The sequence below is a fragment of the Scomber japonicus genome, chromosome 14 (assembly GCF_027409825.1).
Source record: "Scomber japonicus isolate fScoJap1 chromosome 14, fScoJap1.pri, whole genome shotgun sequence".
NCBI lineage: Eukaryota > Metazoa > Chordata > Actinopteri > Scombriformes > Scombridae > Scomber > Scomber japonicus.
Window position 1 is genome coordinate 17,821,304 of NC_070591.1, and position 26,715 is coordinate 17,848,018.

At 39.3% G+C, this 26,715-nt stretch overlaps 1 protein-coding gene across 1 annotated transcript; it reads left to right on the plus strand.

Moving 5' to 3' along the window:
* The first annotated feature begins 1,181 nt into the window (after positions 1 to 1,181).
* Positions 1,182 to 25,409, plus strand: zgc:154058 (Transmembrane protein 150A-like). Its single transcript, XM_053332834.1, has 8 exons — positions 1,182 to 1,357; positions 1,809 to 2,046; positions 6,850 to 6,897; positions 7,584 to 7,670; positions 9,038 to 9,105; positions 16,799 to 16,926; positions 23,037 to 23,214; positions 24,011 to 25,409. Exons 2-8 carry the CDS (start codon positions 1,982 to 1,984, stop codon positions 24,259 to 24,261), a joined length of 825 nt encoding a protein of 274 aa, XP_053188809.1. The 5' UTR covers positions 1,182 to 1,357; positions 1,809 to 1,981; the 3' UTR covers positions 24,262 to 25,409.
* Positions 25,410 to 26,715: the final 1,306 nt, after the last annotated feature.

Below are 26,715 nucleotides of genomic sequence, written 5' to 3' on the forward strand. Positions count from 1 at the left end.
CAATCTAAATTAAAATCCATCCTATAATCTTACTCATGACTTACAGGTTTACATGTCCAGACACCAGAGTACATCAGTGAACTCTTAACTGTTTAAGGACTCTTAGATCTGCTGTTGAACAAGTCCTGGTCAAAGTCAAAGAGTCATCTGGCCTATTCAATCTGCTGACATTGTTTCTGCTTTTAAAACCTGTCTTAAGACATATATTTTTTATAGACTTGCCTTGTCGCATCAGCCTTGTCGCATCACAACTATTCCTATTTGTTTACAGCTCTGTTGTTCCACTTTTAATATTTTAATAGTTTAATTTGTTTTACCTTTTGGATTATATATTAGTAAATTTCTTTCTATAAAGTCTTTTAGCTGGTCTATTGTTTTTGCTGTTCTTGTGTTTTTTCTTTTTATTGTGATTGTTTCATTTGTGCTCTCTATGAAAAGCATGTTGTGTAAGTGGCTCAAAAGTGGCACTGTTTAAATTGAATTGCATTGCTAGGAAACAGCTGGGTTAAGGTTTTCTTATAAATCCTGTTTTAAGACTCATTTTATTTATTTTTTTTATTAAAACTAGTCTTATTTGTTTAGCTACATAATATAGCTCTGTTGTTCTGATTGAAGTTTATTTTATTAGTTTCATTTGTTTTATCCTATTCATTTGCACAGTTCTTTTAAGTCTTTTAATTTTTGCTAAATTTTGTTTTTCTTTTCATTGTGATTGTTTCATTTGTGCTTTCTATGAACATCACTTTGTGTTAGTTTCTTGACAATTCAGATATAGATAAATATATGGTAGATATGGTTATATAGATCTATAGATGTAGAGACATAGATGTAGATAGTACTGCTCGGGCGAGGGTTTACTTTTTACCAGGGTCTCACAGCAACAAACCATATTAAAATATTTATGCTAAATGTCTTTTGTGATTTACTGAGTGTGTTTTTCTTACACGTCACGACCAATAAAAAAACTTTTCATAGCTTCTTTATTTTGCTGTAGACGCCGCTGAACCCGCCCACTCGGGGCGCAACTAAGGCGAAATGCAACGCACACTGTAGTCCCAGAGTTTTTTTTTTTTCACGGACTGTATAGTGGTGGTGGTGGTGGGGGGCGGGTGAGGGGCGGAGTCAAACAGCTGGATACACTGGAGTGTCTCGTGGCGGCCGGCGACGCAATGAGACCGACTCTTACTCCAGGAGAAAACGGATAACGGGATTTTATGTGACCGGGAAAGAAGGAAATACGTCTTGCTTTAAAGACAGAGACCACCCTGGCGTCCTCTCCGAGTCGTGTGTGGAAAAGTTTTTGGGATTAAAGAGGTGTTGAGGACACAAAGTTACCCCCAGCAAAAAAAAACTGATGGTGAGTGGCAGAGATTTCTTTTGATGTTCGTCGTTATTGCTAAGCTAGAAACGTGAAGGTGAGCAGTAGGCTACTTGTAAATGAGTGAATGAAAGTTAGCTTCTGCTACCTGTGATATAGAAATTATAATGAAAGCAAGTATTACATCAGCTGGTACAAATAGTAAATTAAGGTTCCTTACTATTTCACCTGTTTAATTATAGCTAAAATAAAAAATAACGACCATATTAGTTAATTAGGAATATGAAAAGCCCCTCAGTGATGTTTGCACTGTAAGGATACTACTGTAAGGATGAATGCAGGTTTTGTAAACGAGCATCACCTAACACAGACGGCACGGAGCCTTGCACTGGTAACTCAGACTGGCATGGCTCGATAAAGACCATTATGATAATTAATGAATGCATCCTGACCCAACTCACCTCCCTTCTCTCCTCCTATTCATCACCAGCTATCTGTCCTGCTTGGGTCGCATCAACCATTCCTCATCTTCACGAAAATGAATTACTCAGTGGCAATGCAGATGTCAGTCACACTCAGTTAAATGTTAGTGCTACTTGAGCAGATATTGCTCGGCTGGCCGAAGAGGAAAAAGAAGAAAGGGGGTGTTCAAGGTGCCAGAAGATGTCTCTCTGGATGATACTGCCTGTTAGCCTCCCAGCTCTGACCATCACTGGGATATGGGTTGTGTAAGTGTTACCTTTACTTTACCTTGGCAGTATAAAACAATGAAAAAATCCACATATATTCACATTATATGACTCAAACTTTTTGTTACCTGATACTGAAATGTTGCGTAATAATGTCTGCAAGTGTAATTTCGTGTCCAGGATGATTCATAGTACATAGTTCAAGTGCATTCCTGCCACTAACAAAAGTGAAACAAACATTTCGTTATTTCCACATTTTTGATCACATGACACCCACATACCACATGCACCCACTCAGTCATTCACACAGTTTATTATAAGTGCTACCAGGTTAAAATAAAACACCATAGCTGCTGCAGATTTATGGTGTGATGCAATCTTGTGTATTGTGCAAATAGGGCAGAGCAATATTTGATGTCTGCGTCAAGATTACAACATATCCACATAAAATATTTTCATTGCCAAGGATACAAAGCAATCTGTGCCAAATATGGCATGCTACACAAAAAGAGATACTGCTTAATCGAAAACATTCAACGACCAATCACACTCATTGGTCTTGAGCTAACAAGCTTCTTATCAGGATTTTTGCATGACAAATATCTATTAATACATTTCACCTGGATTAGATGAAGTGATACCCAGCCGATATTCCACTAGATTCCAAATCTGCTGTTTCTATTGAACCTTTTTACATTGAGCCTGTCCTGCCTCCAGGAGAGCAATGCTGCATGTTTACCCTGAATTCCTGGGAGCCATGGCAATTGCATGTGGATTAGCTCTCTCCAGGAAGAATCTAGGATTATCACCCCTCTCTTAAAAGTGAGACGTGCAGGTGCGCAGTATATCTTAATTACAGTATCTGAGCAGATGTGCTACAGAGAAAGTAGCGAGCACCTTCTGGTTATGTTTGCACTGACAGCTCTCCTGTCTGCTCTGTTATTACTCTTCTTAGAGGAGGAATGCAAACCCCAAGGGGAGACAGACAGGTGGCCTAATTCCAAATCGTAGTTTTTATCTAGGTTATGTGTTACATTTATCATGAGTTGTGTTGGAAGTAAACTGCAGCCTTGTATACCAGTAACAGTCCGCCCAGAAGTGTGTATTCAGGTGTGCAGGGTTTCTCAGGAAAGAAGGGAGTGAGCGGTTAATGTTGCCACAGGTCTGGACAGAGTCAGAGAAGGTGTAGGTGAAAATTAGTGCCAGCGTTGCACATTTCTCTCTTGCTTTAGTTTGTATTTCTGAGGTGGAAAACTGATCTGAGTTAAGATGCCAAATGCTGCTGTCAATCCCTTTAAACCCATTTCCTTCCTATTACCTTGACAAGGACGCCTTGTTTCTAAGAGCAGTCAAGGGTCTTTTTCCAGACTAGTGGAATGTCAAAAGGATGTGACATGTTGCGCAACTCCCTCTTTCACTGTGTGTGACTTGGTGGGAGTAAGGTAAATACTAGAAGGGGGTAATAGAGTGCGCGAGCAGAACCTTCACTCAGCATTTAGTGGCCCGACCCAGAGCATGAAAAGTCTGTGTGAAGCCAGGGAAAGGCTTAGGCTGGTGCCCACCCAAGAGGCTGTTTAGATCCTTCTGCTGACCTATGAGAGCAGTGTGTTTGAAAGTGTAATTTGGTGCAATTATGTCTGTAAATATCCTGTCTTGCCTTTTGAGTTCGGAAAATGTTTTTTAGCACATATTTTGCATTTTTGTTTTTAGGGGCTACATCAACTAGCCAGAGAAGCAGCTGACTGGAGTTTAGCCTATTCTGCCAAAATTCATTCATAGTTTACGCATCACCCCGTTTCTTGAGGATTACCCTAAGTTATTCTTGCACAGCTTTTGGGAATGTTCACTTTACGTACCAGATTTTTTCATGTTCTTTGTTCAATCCTGAATAAAAAACATGTTGTGTTCTGCCTATATGTTGCTCCCAGGCATGTAATTATAATTTACAGCCTCAACTGAGCTGTAATAGAGGCCTAATTATGTAAACAAACCTACTATTACTTAACCTCTGATTTTGTTCCACATACAGTTGAGTAAGACTGCTTTATTTATAGATGTCCCCGAGATGCACTGCTGCTATTTTAAATTCAGGAGCTGGCTAAAGATGCCAATGAGCACCAAAAGTCATGGAAAAAATTCCAGCCGCCTAGAGTCTCTTTTCCCAATGAAATCCGTTTCAACATTTGTCAACAGCCTCCATTGGTGTGACTGTGCAGGCAGTGGTTAAAGACCTAGGAGCTGGAGCTCTGGCAGCCTTCTACCTGACAGCCATATTTCACCCACACCAGTGAGTTTCCTCACTGCATTATGCAAGACCAGTGCTCCATACACACAACAAGTCTGCCATCTGGCTTATATGACTTTCACATGGTGATTCACATCGCTCTATGCCAAACAACATCCATCCCAACCAAATTGTGCACCCTCCACAGCAGTCAGTCAATACCAATATTATTTAGTACTAAAAAAAATGGAAGAAACCAGTTGCAAAAACAACAAGATTGCAATTAAGTTCTGCCTTCTGTTTGCTCACATTTGAGACTGAATCTTGTGAAGCCATAAATAGATACTTTTATAATGTTGAGTTTTGAACAACATTTAGCACCCTTGAATTGGATTAAAATCTATCCCAATAAACTGGAAAGAAAAGCTGTTGTAGTAACAAGACTGTTGCTTAATTTCAGCCTTTGTGTAGTGGCTTTGGTGGTAAATCTGTTCCAGTGTACCATTCAATACAAACAGATGAAACTGCGTGACACCACAAAGTTGGGTACTAAATATAAACTTTGATGGATGGCAAGCATCTGTGTATTTAATAGACAATAGAGACATGAAAGAATAAAAGCACATTTAGCTACAGCTGATGTGAGTGGGTTAGTGTGTTGTCTGACCTGGTCTTATGACGAGGGGCGAATGTGCGTCTACAAGTGTGCAGCTTCATGAAACTTTAAACACGTGTACGATAACAGATGATTAAATGGTTCCTTCCTTATTACCAGTTGCTGTGACCTTGTAGTAGATCATTGCTGTACTTATGTACCCACAACTGTTATTTACCATCTTCCTTGGTGAAGATATTAAAGGGTGTACACTAAGATTTGGCATGAAATATGTGGATATAATGTGACACCAGTTTCCTTCTTTCTTGCATAAAATACCTTTTCCTCCAGAAACGTGTATGTGTACGTTTAAACGTGTGTCTGTGTGCTTCATAGCATCTGTCCTTCAAAGACTGGTTTGTGACTATGATACCATCAGCTCTGGAAACATTCTTAATTGGTACTCGACCTCTTACTGAACTACTGTACAACTGCTTACATGAACCAGGACAGACAGTCTCTGTGTCTGTGTCTCTCTGTCTGTCTCTCCGAGCATCGTTTTCTCTGAGATGAAAACAGTATTTCGACCACTGGGCTGCATGTGTGTCCTAATAACAAGAAGATGATGTGACAGTTGCTTTTCGTTCCCCTGCTTCCTTTTGCTTTCCTGTCATGTTCATCAGGAAATATGACTAAAAATGATGATGTGTAGACATATCTAGACTTTATTTCCCACATTGAAAAGACCAGTTTGACATCATAAAACCTCAGAGTGACTACTGATTTCCCCCCCTCTGCTCTTCATGTGGAGCAGTGTGGCCAAACATGTTTGTCTCATTTGCATCTGCTGCACTATATGTCTTCGGTATGTTTCGACATAGTTTTGACAGTTGAGCTGCACGTGTTGCTGGGGAAATGGTAAACCTCAGCCCCAAGATCTCACTCAAGCATTTCAACATCTCAGAAGGAAGAATAAAAAAAAAACGCACTCATGGCAGAGAGACAAATCTTGCCTCTTAGTGCAGCTTCATGATCATTTCATTCTGTAAATGGTCTGTTCGGTCAAAGATGTTTGTTTATAAAAACGTATTGATTTTTATACCACATTTTTAGAGACAACTGTTTGTGGACAATTAATCATCATGGCCACAGCATCAGTCATAATAATACAAATTAATGTAGTGCACATTTGCACCATTTTCTATAACAGGTATGATTTTAACTAATTCCTCTCAATCCCAATCACATTTTACACCCAGTTAGTGGTCATTAAACACAAATGAAAGACCTACATAACAATTTATATTATGTTTAGTGGACAAAAGGTACCAAAGTCTTCATCTGAAGTACAATATGGGTCTTGACTTCCCTGTAGATGTGGCTGGTTCAGTGACCTGACCAAATCAACACCATTATTGGATTTTAGTAGAAGTCAGACCAGTTTGACTGACACGAAGCAGAAACTCTAACCTCAGGTCACCTGGTCGTGCAGGTTAAATAAACAGGTAGAGCTCAGAAGCCGGTCAGGCTGGCAGGAACACTGTACATATAGAGTTAACTGCACAGCAAACAGGAATGAATGTAGTTGAATGTATATCTTTTCTTAGGTTTAGTTACAAGTATATTTGTTTTACTTTGCTCTGTTTAGGAAATCAATCAATCAATCAATCAATCTTTATTTGTATAGTGCCAAATCACAACAAAGTTATCTCAAGGCACTTCACACATAGAGCATACACTCTACACTTACCCCTGATATTATTCCCTCTCACTTTCACTGTCTGTCTCATATAGTCTGTGATAACTCTTGGCTCACAGTAATAATGGGATATTACAGGCTATGTTTCTGACAGCGCACTCCACAATGATTGTGGCTCGTCATTTTGGTGACTGGGCACTTTGGCTGACGGTGTTAGCCGAATGTGTAAATTATAACACATGGACAACTCATAAAATAAGCTCCCACTATAGCAAAATAGTTTGAATTTCTTTGGGCTAATCAAACTTGCTCTCTCTCTTATAGGTACGCCATGGCCCTGTACAACCAGCATGTCTGCCCTGTGGATAACTGGTATGTTAATCTCTCCTCTATTTTTACTTCAGTATACTTGTGTTGATTCCTTCACAATCTGCAAAATCGTGTCTTGTCTTATAATCTGGTGGTTTATCACTTTGTCAATGTCTTTCCCAATTTTGTTTTCCATTAAAGTGCAGTTAGCTGTGTTGGTTGGTATATTAAGTAACAGGATCATTTCTTTCTCATTAATTTTACGAAAGTTTTTCAATTTGCTCACGTAAACCAAAAAGATAAAGTGCAGTACATTCACACCACAAACTGTGAATAAAGACTTGTTATTGTTCTGGATTCATGCTCTGTCATGGAGTAACGTACCATTCCTCTCAACCCTGGCCTTGTTTCGGACAAGCTGAGGTTAATCTCTATCAGCAGAGATGCTATTTGATGACACAGGGGTTCTCTGCCACTTTTGCTCACCAACCCTAAAAACAAAGGAAAGCCTGGTTGTGACCCCAGAACATGGCACTTGAACAAAAACAAAAAAGACTGACAGTACTGTAATGTAAAGAGTGAAAATACTTGGTATTTCATTAAATGAATATTTATTCCAGACATTTTAAGAATATAACTAAATAATCAGATGTATGTCTCTCTTTTTTTGGTCTTAAATCAGATTTTTTTCCAGCTTTTTTCCCCAAAGTGTTAGAAAACATGATATTATTTTCATTTATGTTTTCCAGGTTGTACAACCAATCATGTGAAGAGGAGCTGTACTTGCAGAGTGGCCCAACGTTGTGCTGCACACTAGACAATGTACCTCTCATCAGGTCAGTGAGACTCCCACCCTGAACCTAACCCTACCTCTCTCTGTGTCCTCCCTTCTGTCTGTTTTCTGTTGCTTTGTTGCTAGTTTCTGTCTAGTGATTAAAAACAGGAACACTGTGCCATTGTTTTTCATGACCCCTGTCGGCACATTGTTGATAAAAAGCAAGTGAGCTTGAAGGAGACAGTTCTCCTGAGTGTGTGTGTGTGCGCTCATTCTTAAAATAACTTGGGGCTGAAATATCCTGCCTGCCACCGTGGCAGCTCAGAGGCAAAGCGTGTGTCTGCACATAACCATGTAAACACACGCACAGAGGAGTCGGCTTACATTTGGGACAAAATCAAGACACCCCTCTTTTGTTTAGCTTTTTAACCACTGAGCTTTGAACATCACAGACCAGTCAGAGAGTGTAAATACTATTGTGGTTTATATAAAAATGCTTTTAAACCTGAATAAATAACTGCTTTTGTTTTTATCTTATAACACAGATAATAATAATAATACAATAATAATGTATCCACTAGTATTAAGTGGCTCTTTGTGTATTTTTTCCAGATTGACAGAATAATGTGGAAATGTCTAAATGTTGCATACTTGATCTTTACTAATGCACTGCTGTTGTTGCCAAATTACTGTTAAAAGGTTGCTGAAATAGATGCTCATTTGTTAGTTATCCTAGTGGAAGTTAATGTTATGATAAAAATCATATAAAGATTTAAGTATATTTAATGTTTAACGCAAGAATATACTATACAATGTGTTTCACAAAACATGAAAAAACTTAAAAAGACAGCTGTAAGAGTTAGAAAGATAAAAAACAATTCAAAGAGAGATTTAAAAATGTATAAGATCGTTAGGAAACAAAATGATAACATATTAGGTGATGTTGACTAAAATCAAACTGCTGAATGACTAAAATCTGTAATGTAATGTGATTAATACCATTAATTACAATACTAGCTACATTCAGAAAGAGATTAGAAATCAAGCGTCTGAGTATTAGTCCACTGTATTTTACATTTTTATCTCCAGTGTGTGACTCCAGTCAGCTGAGAAAGCTTTGGCTTTGCTGGCAGCAGCTCCGGCACAGACAGCCTGTGTTGGCTCATTGTCTCCTGCCTTCCTCTCCTACAAACATTTCCCATTCCTAGAAAATAGTCAGCGGGCAGTGGGTGAAAAGTCAACCACTTGATGATGGGATGAGAGGAAGCGTGGTTTAATCCCTTTTTCTTCATTGCATGAGTAGATATGCCTCTCTAACAACATGCAGTATTAGTGCATGCACAGAGAGGGAGAGTAGTGAGTGGTACTGCAGTGTTAGCAGGTCATTAAACTGTATTTCTGATATATTTCTTTGTACTCTCCTTGCAGTAAATGTGGGACTCTCCCTCCTGAGAGCTGCTTCTTCAGCCTTATCTGCAGCACTGGCTCATTCATGGGTAAGACGTTATGTGCACTCACAATGTCATCATCTGCAGAGTCATCCTATCACTAATATTCTTTACTGCCAGCTAATTTTACATTACTGTTCAATCATGTTGTACTTAAAATCTCAGATATATACTGTGGAAAAAGCTCCTCATAGGTTTCCAGAGATCGAGATGAAGTCATCAAATTGATTGTTTTGTCAGGAACATGGTCCAGTACCCAAAATATTCAGGTTACCATCATATAAAACAGACCAAAGCTGCAAACCCTCACATTTCAAAAGCTGCAACCAGAAGGGTTTGGCTTTTTTCCCCCTGAAAGATTATTATTAATGTCAGTTCTGCATGATATACAAAATACTTTTTAGAAATTAAATGTCAGATGAATATACAAATATAGGACTGATAAATGAGTAGGGGACATCACTTTTAATGTCCTCCATAAGAAATGAAATATAATGTAAAATGTGTTTCTCAAACTACATCACAGGGAAGATGAGCTTCATTTGTACCAGGTAGCAAATAGTAGTAGTTTTAAATCAATTTAACTTATTATCAGAATAGCATTCATTTTGTTGCCCAAAGGCTGGTCACATGCAAAACCTGCACCCACACTGACCAAAAAGCAAAGAAAACCCTGCATGTAGTCATTTTGAATGAAATGGAGTAGAAATAATAACACATTTTGCATATGAATGGTTTCGTACAGAATTATGCACACATGTGGATGCACACACAACACACACACACACATACACACACAGTGAGTGTGTAGTTCAGTGGGAATGAGCTCCCATGTGCCAGTCTGATTGTTTTTTGTGAGTATACACGTGCTGTTCCCTCCTTTAACTGGTGGTTCTGACTACCCTGATCTAGTTAATGTTTCCCAGCTGTGCCTTTGACATGTTGTGTGTGTGTGTGTGTGTGTGTGTGTGTGTGTGTGTGTGTGTGTGTGTGTGTGTGTGTGTGTGTGTGTGTGTGTGTGTGTGTGTGTGTGTGTGTGTGTGTGTGTGTTTGACTTAAGTCACTTTTGGGGACACAAACCAGAGCTTGGGAAACTGGGAGCTAAAGTCTTGCCCCAGTTGGTAAAACGCGGCTTTCTGGGTCAGTGGTTATAGTTAGGGTTAGGGTAAGTCTCCAGGAAATCAATGTAAGTCTATGTAAATACCCCAAAAGTGACAGAGGTAAGACTTTGTGTGTGTGTGTGCATACTGTATAAAGCAGGGAAGAGGTTTCTTTGCCTTGTTTGTTCATAAGGAGTCAGCTATTTAAGGCCTGTCCATCTGTCTGCTTTATACATCTGCGAGGGAGGCAGAGACAAATCCATGATAAGACAATGATCCTTGTGGATTCAATAACAACTAACAACTTTGCAAGATGTGTGCTGTGTACTTTTGAGATCCCCATTACGATGCTTGTCTTAACCTGTGACAAGAAAGGGAGAGCCTTTCTGTGTGCATTAGTGGTTTTTTAGAGACTACAGGTGTAATGTGTATGAAAAGGCGTTGCAGGGACCATACTGTTGCAGTTCAGTGTGAAGTCTGTTCAGGAAGCAGGGAAAGTCCACCATGTTTGACCAGCATTGTTGGCCAACTATGACCTCAGAACCACAGTGGGTCAGTCTGTCGACCTTGTGTACATATACGTATGGGTGTCAGACACGGAGAGAGGTGGGTGAAGAACTGCGCTTTTATTGTGCTGTCAACCAGACAAAAATGCAGACACATCAATTTAGAATTAAGTCTCAGCTAAACATTGTAGCAGCCAAACAATGTGTCATCTCAGAGTTTATATCTAACAAAAACAACGAGTATTGCTGATTTCCTATCTCCAATATTGACCTCATTTCTCAACAATGATGACATTTCGTGTCTGACTCAGCTGAAGTGACCTCTTAATGTGATTGTGTTGAGTTTCCAGTAAACCATGTTTACTTGTAGAGCTACCTCATCCCATCACTACTTACGCAATGTGAAATATGACTGTAAAATAAGAAGGTATGGTTTACAGCCAACTCCACTGATCTGACCTACAGCTATTATGAGACACTTTTTAATATCTTACTCTGGGCTAAACCACAATGAAAGCTGTGTCATATAGACTCAGAAAACCGAAGTCAATAAACAGTTTCTATTAACACTGCAGCTCCCAAAATGTTAAGGTTATTTTTGGGGTGTCGTGGTTCAACTGGAGACGGAAGGAGCATTTTCTGTCCACATGATGTGACTGGATTAGATTAAAATAGCACATTAAACTACGTCTATAGAAAGAAGTCAAATCTCTTCTTCATTAAGATTACGACACATTTTGTGACATGGTCTTTGAACATTCTTCTTCTCCATTCATAACAATTTACAGTCACTGTCACAGTCGCTTGCTACCTTTGAACTGCATCTCTTCACTTAATGTGACAGAAAGTTGCACTTTTACGTTATACTGTTTTATGATCTATGTGTTTATATTTAGAAGTGCATTGTGCAGTATGAATCTTGAATGAACCTTGTGTGAGAAATTGCAGAAATGTTATCAAAAAGTGAAACTGTGTGGTCTGACCTTCAACACTTGGATATATTGTGCCCTCCTCATGCTCCCAGCAGACTGACAGGGAGACACAGCTCCTCCAAGTATAGACTATGATAAGAGATGCATCAAGGACCAACTGTTGTACAACTTATTAATTGCCAAGATTGTACAGTCGCAGCGTGTTAAAGGACGTTTTGTAATGGTTATGCTATGACTACAAAATCTGAGTGTTCAAATTGCTCTTTGTCTCAATGTATTGTTTGAATGTGCTGAAAATGCATTCAGATTTTATTGAATGAAGTGATACATTAATTTCAATAATGTTTTGGCATCTCAAACCCCAAAATGTTAGGTGGCGCCAGCGTCCATGCTAATGGACAGAAATAAAACTATTAAAAATGGTATTTTAATTACATCTTATGAGGTAGCTGGATTCACGAGATCACATCTGGCACTTCTTGATAAATTATATTTCAAGATTGGATAACAGTTTATTTTGCAGTTATTACTTTTATATGGTAGTCATTTTTTTAATGAGATTGTTTTAGCATGTTTTATAGTTATCAGAGGACGAAGAGAGGCATACATTGTGAACCACCCCCCCATCAGCTAGCTGTTGAGAACAGAAAAGGTAAAAGTGAGGCAACAGTAGAGTCAAGACCAGAGACAGCACATGGAAAGGATAAGGGCTATGGAGGAAATGTTGAATTAAACACCTGAGTAAATGGATTCAACTCCCAGCAAAGCTTCAACCTAACCCTCCTAACATGTCAGTGTAGTACAGCAACCCAGAGCATCCTCAACAGCAGAGAGTAGCAAGGAGTAGCAGTAACATGAAGAAACAAAACAAAACTGCCCAATAAAATGCACAAAAAAAAAGAGGAATGGAAGCTGCCATATGAGAATCTGAAAAATGTGTGAGGTGTGTTGAAAGGCAAAGGGACAAAAAGTGTGGGAAGCAAAATGCAAAATCTACAACTGATTCAAGATTGATGTTTTAGTTGTAGTCATTTTCTTGGTGCTTGCACATTCAAAAAATGAAATTGTGTTCCTTTCAGCCCACATCAGTGCACCAACAACAGAAAGGATAAAGATATCTATCTAAAATGAAAGTTAAATTCAATTTAAAGTGCACTTAGAGAGAAAGTGCTTGTTTAGCTTGATGTTGACAGCTGGTGCATGATAACGAGTGACTAGCACTGATTGGGGGGTTTATAAAACTCACTTTGCTGCCCAGACAATTAGCTGGCATGTTGATTGAAGTCCAAGTTTGTATGGGTTAGCAGTTAGTTTAACATGAACTCCCCCACGCTTGTGCCGCTTTCAATGCTTCTTCTCCATCACAGCTCCAGACTGTGGTCTCTCTTGGGCCTGCTGGGTATAGCACACCAAACTCGCTCAGCTGATTTAGCTCTCCTGGCTAGTATTTCTCGTAGCAAAAGTCTTTGTTAAGAATGTCCTAAAGAATAGATCAGGGATCACAAAAAGAGAGTTGTTGACTTCGTCGATAAGAACAGTCGCTTACTGCTACGGAGAAAAGATAGAGTCACAAAAACAAACCGTGAGAGAGCCGTGTGTTAGTTAAACCCTGGACTGCTCTCAATCTGCAGTATAATTCTGAAATGCAAAAGTCCCACAGGCTGTCTTACAGACCATTTGTTTGATATTGTCCTTTCTTTGTGTAACACAGAGTCAGACAGGAACATTTGTGCACACTTGAACCATAAAAATGTCAAACTGAAAAACTGGAGCTGAAAGGTCTTCTGAGAACTGCTTGTAAATCAGATGCTAAAGCTACTTAATACCTGGCCCCTAAAATACAATAATCCTAAACTGTTGTAAATGCAAAACACAACCAAGTAAAGGATATTTGCCAAATATTTCAGGGGGTGGGGGGCAAATAAATACATAAATAAAATGTGTATATGTGTATATATATGTATGTATGTGTGTGTATGTATATATATATATATATATATATATATATATATATATATATGCATGTGTGTGTGTATATATATATATATATATATATATATATAAATGTAAATTGTAAATTGATTTTTATTACATACATTTGATGACACTTGCGTAGTGTATTATTACATAATTAGTGGCTGTGATTTTATTGGCAGCAGGAGAATGAAATGACTACAGTACATTTAGATTTTGGCCAAGTTGCATTTCTACCTGCTGGCTCAGTCTTTAGGTCAATCTTTCTTCAGTATCCTATTAGCCAGACCACACCATAATACTAATACTTTTTGTGAAGTAAGTTATTATAGCTCCACAAAAGTAGGTTAAGTTGATGAGGCATGTAGCTGTACAACAGACTATTGTAAATAGACTTAGATATTGTAGACTATTGTAATCGCTACTTATCGTCTTAGCCTATTGATTTATGCCTTACTTTGTAGATTGTGCCTGATACAGTTGGCTCGGTGATTCACTTCTTTCTAGGATAAAATGGACTCAATGAACTGATTACTACATAAATATTCGTCTCGTTTTTTAAATCCCAGTTCCACCTTTTTGCCAGTGTACACACAACCTTTCAAAGACAATGCATGTATTCTTTCTCTGCATACCTCCTGAGGCAGAGAATGCAGCCGGGTGTTTGGGTAGAAACATATCCCTTTGTGGTGACAGCAGGGTTTCTTTAGCTGTGAGGTGTGGTGTGGCCGATGTGACTTATTGTGGGAAAATTTGCGTGTCTGTGTGTACCGGAGTTAGTGCTCAACCATGTCTATGTATGATCATAAAGGCAAGTCTGTGCATGTGACTGCATGGTTGTACATATATTACAGTACATCCACGTTGCTGCAACGTGACTTTCATGGGAGAGTAAAATTAGTGTGTGCACAGAACGTGTGAGTCAGTGTTTGAGCCAGCACGCTGCTTCCTTCCCTGGGTTTCCTGAGCTCAAAGAAAATGGTCCAGAGAGGGCAGCTAAGTGTGGAAGCTGGACAGTGTAAAGGACACTGGCATGGTGTGTTTATGTAAACTTATACCCATTCTTGAGCTGTTAGACAGCAGCTTGTCCTCGCCTTTTGAGGCCAAGGGGAGGTCTTGTTATTCCTCAGGAATGACATGTATGTTCAAAGAAATACTCCAGAAAACAGCCCACACAAATGTACCTTTTACAGTGCCCAAAGCTAAATGTGGAAGAAACATTTGAATGGAAAGTAATGGGGAAAATATTCCCTGTCTTTAACCTTCAAGGTAACCGTTAAATGCCAGCAAGTTCAAACATGCTCATCTGTAATGATGAAAAACTCATTTTGCTGTGATGGGAAAGATTCACAGTCAGACAGTCTGCAGCAGAGAGAGACCGAGATGCTGTAATCTAATGCAATACAGTGTGTTCTCCGCCTTAGAAAGGAGAAGGGAAAAAAACAAAGATTGTTTCCGAGCCTGGAGGAGACACTGCGGTTTGTTTTTCCATGATTGTAACTGAAATCTCTTTGCCAAAATCATTTAGTGCTGAGGCAACAGAGGGCAGCTCACACAAACGTGTTGTGCAAACAAACACACACACACACACACACACACACACACACACACAGACATTATACAACAATATAGATAAAATAGTATTGAAAAGAACATTTTTATATAATTATGTAGTAATATCTATTACATGTGTATCTGTGTAATAATACAGTGTGTCCAAATCAGAGATTTCCAGGTTTTAAGTTGTCATTAAATTCTTACTTCTGTGATTTACTTACATCCTGTTATGATCACAGTTTAGCGTACATTACCAAAATCCATGTAAAAATAATCATTGATAACACAGAAAGACTTAAATGCTCATCATATTCTGTTATGACGTCATAGGACTTCATATTGTTTCGTTTATTTGATCTTAGGCAACAGGAAATTACTAGAAAAATCACTTCAAAGTATTATACGTTTATGTAACTCACATCAACTCTCTCTGAGTATAATGTAATTCTTCCAGTGTGACCTTTTTTATTAACTTTAACTTCTTACAGTATCTTTGTCAGCTTTTTGTTCAGCACATCGTAGACATAGTGCGGACTCTGTTGACTAAAGGTGACAGTAAACTTTTCCAGTTTTGTGATTAGGGTGTTTTTGTCCAACATTATCTGTAACCTTTCAAAACAGACATTTCCTCAGTTACACCCACTTCATGCAACGATTAAACAAGTGTGTGGAGAAAATTAAACAGGTTCTCAACTTGTTTCTTAAGCTCTGAAAATGTGTGCTGCTACACCCATGATTAACAAATCAAACAATCATGGTCTATCATCCCTGCCTTTGACAGAGGTCTTGTATGACCTGGGCTTAATGCTGTTATTGTTGTCCAAATCATCATCACTGTCAATAAAACAATGCTTCTAACTTCCTATGACAGTAACATATATACAATAACAGTTGTAGATGAAATCATCATAATCAGGTTACAGTCTCAGTATGAATGATTTTGAATGAGGTCTGGTAATTGAGACACAAAGCCAGAACTAATCCAAACCCTGTCTAGCGGAGACAAGGCTTTAAATTTGAAACCATGTTTTTTTTGTATCTTTATGCTCTTTTGGCAGCATGCACAAAAATGGTGGCAGACTTAAGACAACAGTTTAGTCTCTGAGACTATGTGTGCGGTTCAGGTCAAGACATGAGGGGCTCTTCGTCCCCTCTTCTCTCCACTTGCCCTGTCTGCCCCACTTTCACCAAGCCCAGTCAACCTTTGTCAAGCACCAGCCGTGAGGAGCTAACAAAGAAAAACCAAGCGGGGGTCAGCTCCTCAGCGCACCAACAATACCCCCAGTCACAGCCCATTAGCCCATCAGCGTTCATCTGTCCCATATACTGTACTCCATCTCCCCTCACCTTGTAATCTTATGCAAAACTGAGGCCAACCCCCACCCACATATAACTTTCCCGCCATTTCCCTATTCTCATATTCCCGCCAGTAAGGCAGAGAAATTTGGCTTCCTGTACTTCTCAATCAGCTTCCAACGAATTCTTGTGTTTCTTGGCTAAATGAGGTGTGTGACTGTTTACATTAAATTGAAACCAGGCAGTCTGAAATAACCAGAGTGTGTTACAACATTTCTTGGGTTTACTACTGCAATAACTCTAATTAACATTTATCAGAACCCCAAATAACTTCTACTCCGTCTCTGTGTCTTGTTTGTCTTACTTTCTCCTACAGTCATGGTGATTGTGCTGCTCCGCTATGCCCACGTCATTGAGAAGCACCAAAACTGTGTTCTCAACACTGCGAGTCTCTCCACAGGCTGGATCTGTGCTGCTGGACTCATCATGGTGGGCAACTTCCAGGTACGTGAGCCAAATGGTCTCAGGGCCTTGTAAAATAAACAAAATGGTAAATAGATAAACAACAGTTACAGTAAATGAGAAGAGGAAATTAAAAAAAAAGTCAAATGATCTCAAGTAACACTGTGTGTGTGTGTGTGTGTGTGTGCATACGTACATGAGAGTGAGACCTTCACCGTGACAGCAAACCATCTAAAACAAACTGTGAAACAACCACATTTCACCACATTGATATTAACACATGTTTTCATTCATGATTCTCTTTTGCTATTGTTTGCATTTTCCTCTATTAAGGTTGGTTAAAGTTTATCCTGCCTTCACAGTTCTGCACAGCTCTTTCTGGTAGAGCTGCAATAAAACACGTGAGGAAAACCAAACCTGAATTCCTTCTCTGTAGATATTTGTTCTTTGAGAAAGTATTTCTTCAAGTTTAAATATTTGGAGGCCTGGCTCGATGCCTCAGCTGTGTGTGTGTGTGTGTGTGTGTGTGTGTGTGTGTGTGTGTGTGTGTGGTGTGTGTGTGTGTGTGTGTGTGTGTGTGTGTGTGTGTTAGGGTTAGCTTTAATGAAACAGTCTTGATATTTGTGTAGAAAGGAGGAGTTAGGAAGGAGGACTTCAGAGATAAAATGGACACAGTCAGATTCCTGATAAAAGGTTGAATAAATAAATCTGGGCAAATTGTTACCATTCGGATCATGTCCTTCAGCTTTTAAAAGACTGTTGATGAGAAGTATTGGGAAAGAAACAAGAAAGAACTACATTGGTAGGGATGGGCATCGTTAGGATTTCATTGATACTGATATTGCTTGTCAATACCAATATTTATCGATACTCGTATTGATACTACTCTCCATAATTTGGTAAATATAGACATATATAAATAAAGACCTAACATGAAAATATGTGAAAAGATTCAGCAGGTATTTTATTACTACTTTTTTTTCAGAAATGACATTAAAGTGTTTCCTGTATGTATAATGAGGGAGGAGAAAATGCTACAAATGTCTGCTAGGAATGTCCCTTAATGCTGCTTCACTACAAGATGCTAAACAATGTTTGTAAAGAGTAGAGATGTGTAAACTGAACAAAGTAAAGGAGAATTTTGACATTTCTCCTGTATTTGGCCCACCCAAAAAATACATCAGTAGTTTTTGTTAAAGAAAATGAGCATGATGTCTTCCTCGGGGGTTGCATTTTTAATTTGGTCATTCCCATCAGCATCAGAGCCTGGAGGCTGCAGTGAGGACGTAGATGCAGCAGCTGCTTTACTAAAGCAGTCAAACACACATACTGCTTCAGATTTATGGTGTGTTTAATGAAGTTGCTGGTGTTTCCCCTTTTACACACAACTACTTTTTTACATATAATGCATCTAGCTGCATTTTCATTAAATGTAGTGAGCCCATACTTTTGAACGTGTTGTCCTGTCAGCCATGACTGCAGAGCACTAAATGAAAACACAGTTATGCAACGCCAAATGTTATCATCTGATGCTGACAGCTTCGTCATCATTAGGGCAGGGCTGGAAAAATACCAACTATATTGAATTAATGTTTCAAAATACAGATAGCGGCACCATTTGTCTAGGAGCTTATGGATATTTTAGTACTGACCAGGAATTGGTACCAATTTAGTACCACCTCCTAACCATCCCTACACATTGATCTGCTTAATCAACCAAAAACTCCTTCACTTTTTGAAACTAATTCTGGGAACTGCAGTGGTAAAAGTTTCTTTTTTGAAGGAAACCATGTTTCATTATAAAGTATGACAATGTTTCCCTGAGTGAGCCGTTTCTGATTATCATCCTCAGCATGTTTTCATTATAAAACTGTCAACAGTTTGTTACAGTCATAAGAATCCAACTGTTTTAAAGCTTTCAGTGTCTTTCTTTTGTCATTAAAGACATAATGTATATATTAAATTTGATTATTTATGAAAGGTGAGAACACACATGAAAAGTTAATGTGGCGATAGTGCATGATTTAAGTTCCCCCGTTGTTTGTTGTTATAACGTGAGTGGAGCGGAGATGGCCAAGTTGTCAGCAGTGAATAACTCAGCCGGATTAATTGACTTGACTTGATGTTTTCTTTGGGTGACAGCTCCGTAAAAGTTATGGCTGATGTCCAGTGTGTGATGCTGAAGAGGAAGTACTGTGTGTTGAGCAGATGTGCGGTGGTATTTTGTCTTGAGAATGTACAAAGATTGTCCTCACCTTTTTCCCGCTTCTCCTCCGGGGCCTCAGCTCAGTAGAACAGGGAGGGTTTTTACGGGAAAGAGCCAGGAGGAAGTGAGTCATCAAATCTGGCCATGTGTGGAGAGGAGTTGGGCAGACAGGGTGTGTGTAGCAGAGGCCCCATCTATAACCAATCACAGGCCTCATCCTAGCCGCTGGCTCACAGACTCCCATCTTTTACAGTTGGGGACATTCCAGTCTGATGAAAATTGAGATATCATTGATAGGGAACAAACTGAATAAACCACATGACAGAATAGAAATTCTGCTGCAAAATGAGGCACAGACCCAAATTAATATGCTCAAAATATATGGACATAGCATCTACAAGCAAACACCACAAGTTAGAATCGGGGGGAGGAAACAGTGAGGGCCAAAATCTGAAAAACCACATAGATCAAATAGTACCAAAAACACAACACATGGCAACAGATTCTGGGGTGGCGACTGATTCAGTTTGTATCTGTGTTACATAAGACTTTGGCAGCACAGCTGTGGTTAGGCCACTGGGGCCTTTCCTGTTAGGCTGACTGATGATTTGGGCAGAGTAGCACATAAATAGATGATGGAGAACACATCGCTGACACACAGAGGTTCATGAGTGTGAGCATAGTGTGGTTGTAAGATGCCTTCAGTTGGAGAATAGAAAGAAAGAGAACAAAAACAGCTGGCTAGACTGCTAACCCTGCACACTTATAGTACTACTACACCTGCAGCAGGTCCTTGTCACCATCCAGATGTGTGTTTTTGCTAACCTAGTGTTGCCATGAGTTTAATTAAAATGATATATGCATCAAATAGTTAGGTGTGTGTTTGCCAGGTTAAAGATCTGTCTGGAGTGCTTTTACATTTCCTGTTAAGATTTTGGCAGTTGATGCAGCATGTGAGCCGAGGTGTAAACAGCTTAACATTTTTACCTCATCTCATTTGTTTTTATCTCCAGAAAGTTAAACCTGAATGTGACAGAAAGCTGGATGTCGGTCTTGTTCCCACATGTCCATCCTCAGATGTGTTACTACTGTGCACACACATAGCATGCTGTATCTATGTAATATGTGTAATACATCATCATTCAAAAAGCATCTCACTTTTTTCAATGCAGCACAGTAAAATGATGTATTTTCAGCTATACTACATTTCATTCATTTCACTGCACACATTTCCTTTCATAACTCTCTCTCTCTCTCTCTCTCTCTCTCTCTCTCTCTCTCTCTCTCTCTCTCTCTCTCTCTCACCGGGGAGTGTGAGCTCTGCTGACTTCAACATCTCTCTGTGTGAACACCATTACTATTCATGTATGCAGAATAGTTGCTTGTCACTGTCAGCCTCCAGGAACCTTACTATCAGGCTGATCTTGCTTAGTCATCAAGGCTCACTTCACATTTGCACAAATACTGCAGAGGATTATGTCTAAGAACTTTCAGAAGGACAAGCGAGGGTCAGAGGAATGGGGTAATGAGCACATCTAGTACTAATGAAAACCGTTGCTCTTAAGTACTGTCCAGTCTTCATTCCCCCCTGCTGTTTCTTCATAGTTACCATATTTTAATCCACTTCAGTTTTTCATCCTTCTCCTTTAACGCTTGTCACTAACCCACTGTGCTGTGAGTGTACATGTACAGTGTACTGGCTTACTGTATGAATTGTGAACACACACTGTATATTAAGTGGAACAGCTAAGGTTTACTCAGCTTAATGATGCATTAAGCCATCTAGTAATGACTGCAATTAGTGATAGAATCTGGGACACCACGCAAAAAAGCACGCACATACATGTAGCCTACACATTCACATACAAGCAGTACAGATCATTGTGGAGGTTATGGATTAAAGGTTGCAACAAACAATTGCATTTGATATTGAATAATATTTTATGTTCATTCTACTCTAGTTTAATTCATTGTCTCATTGTCATTCGCCCGAACAACAACTCAAAGCTCAAACATTTTTAGTTAATTTACTCAGCAGTCATGTTTGGCATTTTTGTTGTCCAGTGTGTAGAATTCATTGGTGTCTAACGTTGAGGTTGCAGATTGTAATCAACTGAACAGTGTGTTTCATTTCTGTCAAGTCTATCCTGCTCAATACACACTGCACCTTTAAAGACCCCAAAAGACGTGTTTTAACATATATAAAAATACTAATTATTTGTGTCTTCATATGTTAATTCTGCACAAAAGAAAAATCTTTTACCTTGTTAAAATCCTTATTTTTCATTTCAAAGGTTAAACTGCACAAGACAAGATGTCTCCTACCTCACTAAAAAGTCCATTCCCAGTGAATGAGCACTGGAGGCTTCAAATGTCCACATTACATTTGTATTGAACTCTGCTCCAGACTAATGTGAAAAAATAATCTACCCATACATCATTCTGCACAGTAAAGGTCAAACATCTAAGAGATGTAACTAAGAAGAAAACACATACTTTAAATGATGAATTTATTTATTTATCAACTAATCACTAGTCAATATTGCAGCTCCAAATGCAGGTAGATGTATTAGGATACTACAAGTGATGTTTTGAGCTCAGTGGTCTTCTTCAGACTACTCTAGTCTTTAGTCTGAAGAAGAAGATTGAGCTCGAAACATCACTTAAGGTATCCTATTCAATCTCCCTGCATTGGGAGCTGCTGTGTGCAGACTTTTTTCTTGCTTGTACACATTTGTTATTTGGTCCAGCACCTGTTTTCTTACTCTGGATGTGCGTGTCCAGCACAAACTGTTTTGCTGTAGTTGATATAACATCTGTAAATACAACAAGGTGTCAGGAGAATGGAGCATATGGTTGATGTTTGTGTCTATGTGTTTTTCCATTATTGAGTGTAGTGAGTAACAGATTGGCAGTAATAGAGCACTCAGATCCCCACACTGTGTCAGTTTCACAGTTACAGTAGATGGAGGTGATGCTGTAGGAAAAAAACAGGATTTTGTAATGGCCACTTTGCTGTGGAAGGTACCAGATTAAAAATTTCCACTGTGAAAAAAACAAGTTTTTTGAACAAAAGACTGCTGTGATTTCCCTCTCATCTTTACCACCAGTTCGGGAGATGTCACAGGGTGATCCAAAAAAAAAAAAGCACTCATATGACTATGTGTGCTTTCATAGTGAAATGTGTGTAAATCTCACTCGAAAGATTAGCCTACTGCACAAGAATGTTCAGTATGTTCTCGCTGGGTCAATGGACAAATGGCTTAGAAGCCAAAATTAAATAACTTCAAGGCGGTCGCTGTAATGATCCTGCACAATTTTGCAGAGCAGAGGGACATTGTTATCCTAAATGAGGCTTTAACCATTAAAATCAGCCAAGAAAAGCAATGTTTTGTCATCTGACAAAATGAGTGTAGTCTGCGTGGATTTGTGGCTTTGGTTAATGTGCCATTGAATCTCTTATCTGTTGTGATCAGTACATTTGAAGTGTGTGTGTGTGTGTGTGTGTGTGTGTGTGTGTGTGTGTGTGTGTGTGTCCTGCAGTGGGAGCCGTAGTCACATGCTCTCAGCAGCTCTTTTGTGTATTGTTTCTTATTGTGCTTGTGACCGGCAGGGAAAAGGAGGCGCTCTGTTGTGTTGCTGCTCTGTCATTTCCTACATATCACCCTCTCATTTTCTTTTATTCTCCTCTGGCTGCTTACCAAAAGAAGAAGCTTCAAACAAAGTATTACAGAACAATGAATAATCTGACCCAGCAGCTTGCTGCAGAAGCTGTCTGATGTTGCCCCCCCTCTCCTGACTGTTCCCACATGGTGTTGTCTTATTCAATAAAAGTCTCCTGCAGCTGTCAAACTGCTGATTTTGTGTTTTATCTCGGCAAAACATTTTAATTTAACCTCTCTTTCTCTCTCACCTTGTCCTCCCATCTCCTTTCATTATATGACAGGTGGATAATGCCAAAGTTCTCCACTATGTCGGAGCGGGCATCGCCTTCCCCACGAGTATGCTGTTTGTGTGCCTGCAGTCGGCGCTGACTTACCGCTTGGCAAAGACCCAGGGGGAGTACAACGTGGCCCACCTCCGGCTCTGCATGACCCTGTTGGCCTTCGTAGCCTTGGTGCTCAGTATCCTCTTCAGCCACTAACAGATGGCAGCCTCCGAGGCTGTCAAGTGCTTTAGAGTAGTGTGCAGAACTGCCAGCCTGATTATCATAGCAACCTTTTTCCTCCTGTATCCAAAACCCCATCATTCATGCTTCTGGCCCTTCTTCTTATAGCTTCACATGAGAAGAAATATGATAAAATGGTTTAAAAGTAAAGTAATGTTAGACATGTATACAGTACATCTTCTATATCTGTCAGACTTTCTACAATACAGAGCTCCATTAAAAGCAAATTTAAAGGGGCCATATTAGGTTATTTTTCTACTGTTATTATTTTGGATGTCTAGGTTAAACATAGTCAGAGTTCCAAAATTTAGAGATAAATGTGTGTTAAACACCAGGGCTTCAGCCAGAATGCTTCAGATTGTTGTCTCAGATTGTTCACACATGTACACACACTGTAGCCTTTGTTGTCTACCCAGATCAGATCTGGGCTTAAACATGTACGGATATATTTAAATAGTCTCGATTTGGAGTAAAGAATGAGAAAAAGAAGTGAAATCTTACTACAGTTGTTTGGTTATGCATGCATTATAGAGCCAGAAGCAAACTCATCAGAACAGAGTGGGCACATCGGAGGCCGTCAAAGAGACAGGAGCTAAAACGACCAGTTTCAGAAAGAGGCTGAACTGAGGGGCTGCATGAAAAACAAGTATACAATAAATAAGACTTCTTATGAGCTGTAAATCTTTATTTAAGTTATTCCTGTAGATATATAGACCTGGAACTGTTGTTTTTGTCCTTAACCTTGTTTTCAGGCGGTGTGTTTTTTTGTCAGGAGAGCTTTGTCCTGCAACATGCGTCAGCCATCTTTGAATGGGTGTTTTGTGTCATCATCATGCTGTTCTACGGGACATTTGCCTTTGAGTTTGCCGGCATGTCAGGAGATACCATGGTGGTGCTGGCCAGAGGAGGCTCCCTGGGACCTGCTGGGAGAGAACACAAGATGGATGCACTGGGAGGTCCTAGTCCACATCCACACCAACCTGAAAACCTGTCCATGATGTAGCCCATCAGAACATCTAGAAGCCACACAGTTGGCTTGTATAATCCTCTCAAACTCTGGTTGTTGAATGAGTTTAATTATTCATTTCCAGCCACACTCATCAGAAGCTTTGAAAAGAACCAGGCCAGTGCAGCAGCTGTTCACGGCGGAGTGGATGCTACTTTTTCAACCCCAGGGGGTGCAGATCTGCTGCCACAGTGGAGAGCTCAGCTTGTATTGTACTTGCATCAAAGCTTTGCGTCTCTAAAGAACTTGTTTGCATTTTGCACATTGCACAAGTGTGAAACCAAATTTTCTACCCACTCAGTCCTGCCTACAGTGACTAGCTGAGGAGTATTTTGTCAATCAGATCAAGAAAATGTGCAGATCCCCCTCACGGCTGAGATCCTGTAACCTGTCTCAATAAGTGGCCTTGGACCATTTCTTCTTGAGGTCATGCTTTCATTGTATGAGTGAGCTTGTAGTAAAGGACCGAAGGCTGCTGGACAGCCAAGTTGACAATATTGGAGACAAAGAAAAACAGAGAGAGAAAAGATGTTGTATGAGTGTTACGGTGGGAGTAAGGTCAGACCTGAGGCTTATATACCCACAAGAGAATGGACGAATGCAATACCTTTAAAGGTTTAAAGAGATATTGGGTTATATAGGAGAGTATACAAAGGTTTTAGACTATCCCGGAGATGGGACAGGGCAGCGGCTACACTTTGCAATGATTTAAACCTGCATCAAGCAATATTTTGATATTAACAAAGCAAATAACTACTCTGCAGAGATTTTAGCAGCTTTTAGCTGATTGGTTTAGTCATTTAATTTGCGATGGTAAAGAAAGTCGACCATCTAGCCAGCTGAAGACCCAAATATGTTTTTTCAGGAGCAAACCCCAGCTAAAAAGAAAGTGAACATTGGAACGCTAATGGTGTTTAAGTAAGCATAGACTCAACAGCTTATATTCTATGTCACTATGTTTTGTGGTCAAAAATCACCTAATACTGCTTTAAAATATACATCAACAACAACCTTATATTTTGACTCACTCTCATTTCCCTCCATGTATAGAAGTAAACAGGATTTTTGAATAAAGTATGCATTCATGCACCCATGGGACCCAAACAGATTGCGCAATTTCATGCCTGGATGCCTAAGTTAATGTGCCATATCATTATTAAAACATAAAGTAGACATAGTGCCTCATGAATTCAAACCTTATGCTGATAAAATCCCCTCAATACACTATATTGACCTTAAACCTTAAACAGTTTTTATTCAACTTCCTCTCTGCCAAAGAATATTAAAGGAAGATGAAACAGTGTTCAGAGGCCAAATGCGTACCAGCTAATTCAAGCCAGAGCGCTGGGCTTATTGAGTTTAGTGACGAGGCATCACATGTGTTTTCAGGTCCTATGGGCGGAGCTCTGCATCTCATTATACCCCAGCAAGGAGCCACTTATTGCTTCACCAACTGTCTTTTTCACTGAATCTCAGAACTGTCCATAGTTAGAGTTTTTCAGCATGTCTAGCTGTGTAAGCAGGACAAAGGGAAAAGGAAGCATGTGCAATGCAAGCAATAATACCTGTGATGCACTGTCTTGTCTCCATGTTACTGTAAAGTATGTGCCAAATATCAGTTTGCCTGTGGCATTGGTGCTAAAACACAAAAGGCCTTATCATGTCCTGTCTTTGTCATGTGAGTGCAAAAAATACCAGAATAGATATTTACATGTACATTCAAAATTAAAAATATGCTCCCTGTTAATCCATACAGTATCCGTTAAAAATTTTAGAACACGTCCATTTTTCTAGTTTCTATTCAAATTGACATTGTTTAATGTCTCAGTGTACTCAAACAAATAAACAAGAGGAAACAATTGTTTAGTATCCACCTCTAGCAGATATAACAGCCAAAAACACTTGTGTCATCCTTTCTACAATGGAAAGCAAATATTGTTTGGAAAGTTGGGGTGCTTTGAACATTTTGACTGGTGGTGTGCACCGACTTGATATTTTGATATTAGAGGATTGACTGTCAATACAGTGTAGCCAGTTTAGCCTAATGGTTGGGTATTTATTTCTCTTTCAGTGGCCTTCTTTTCAAATGTTGATTGTATTCATTTACTTCTTCTTACATTCTGTGCTGTGTTGTAATACAGAATTGTGCCAGAATCACTGTTTATATTTTTTAGGAAATCTGTAACCTTTCAGTGTAATATTAACACACTCTGAGCTCTTTGGTCTAAAAACCGGAATACATGGAGAGTTTACAACAGAAAATATCACTCCCTTATACTACAACTGGCCACATGTTGAGCAGAGGGTTTTTTAAGTGCCAGTATTTTGGGTGGTTTAGTTGCTCAACAGGCCATTTTTTGTTCAAACACAGTTTCTACAATCTGTTGCAGAAGGACTGAAGTGTGGCTTTTCACTCTCAGACTGAATGTATAATTACACTCAACAAGACTG

Bases quoted from the DNA above. Each gene is read 5' to 3' on its own strand.
- zgc:154058 (XM_053332834.1), top strand. From the start codon at position 1,982: ATGTCTCTCTGGATGATACTGCCTGTTAGCCTCCCAGCTCTGACCATC. The intron at 7,671-9,037 runs GTCAGTGAGACT...CTCTCCTTGCAG, and splicing joins GACAATGTACCTCTCATCAG to TAAATGTGGGACTCTCCCTC. The intron at 23,215-24,010 runs GTATCCTCTTCA...CCTTGTTTTCAG, and splicing joins CTTCGTAGCCTTGGTGCTCA to GCGGTGTGTTTTTTTGTCAG.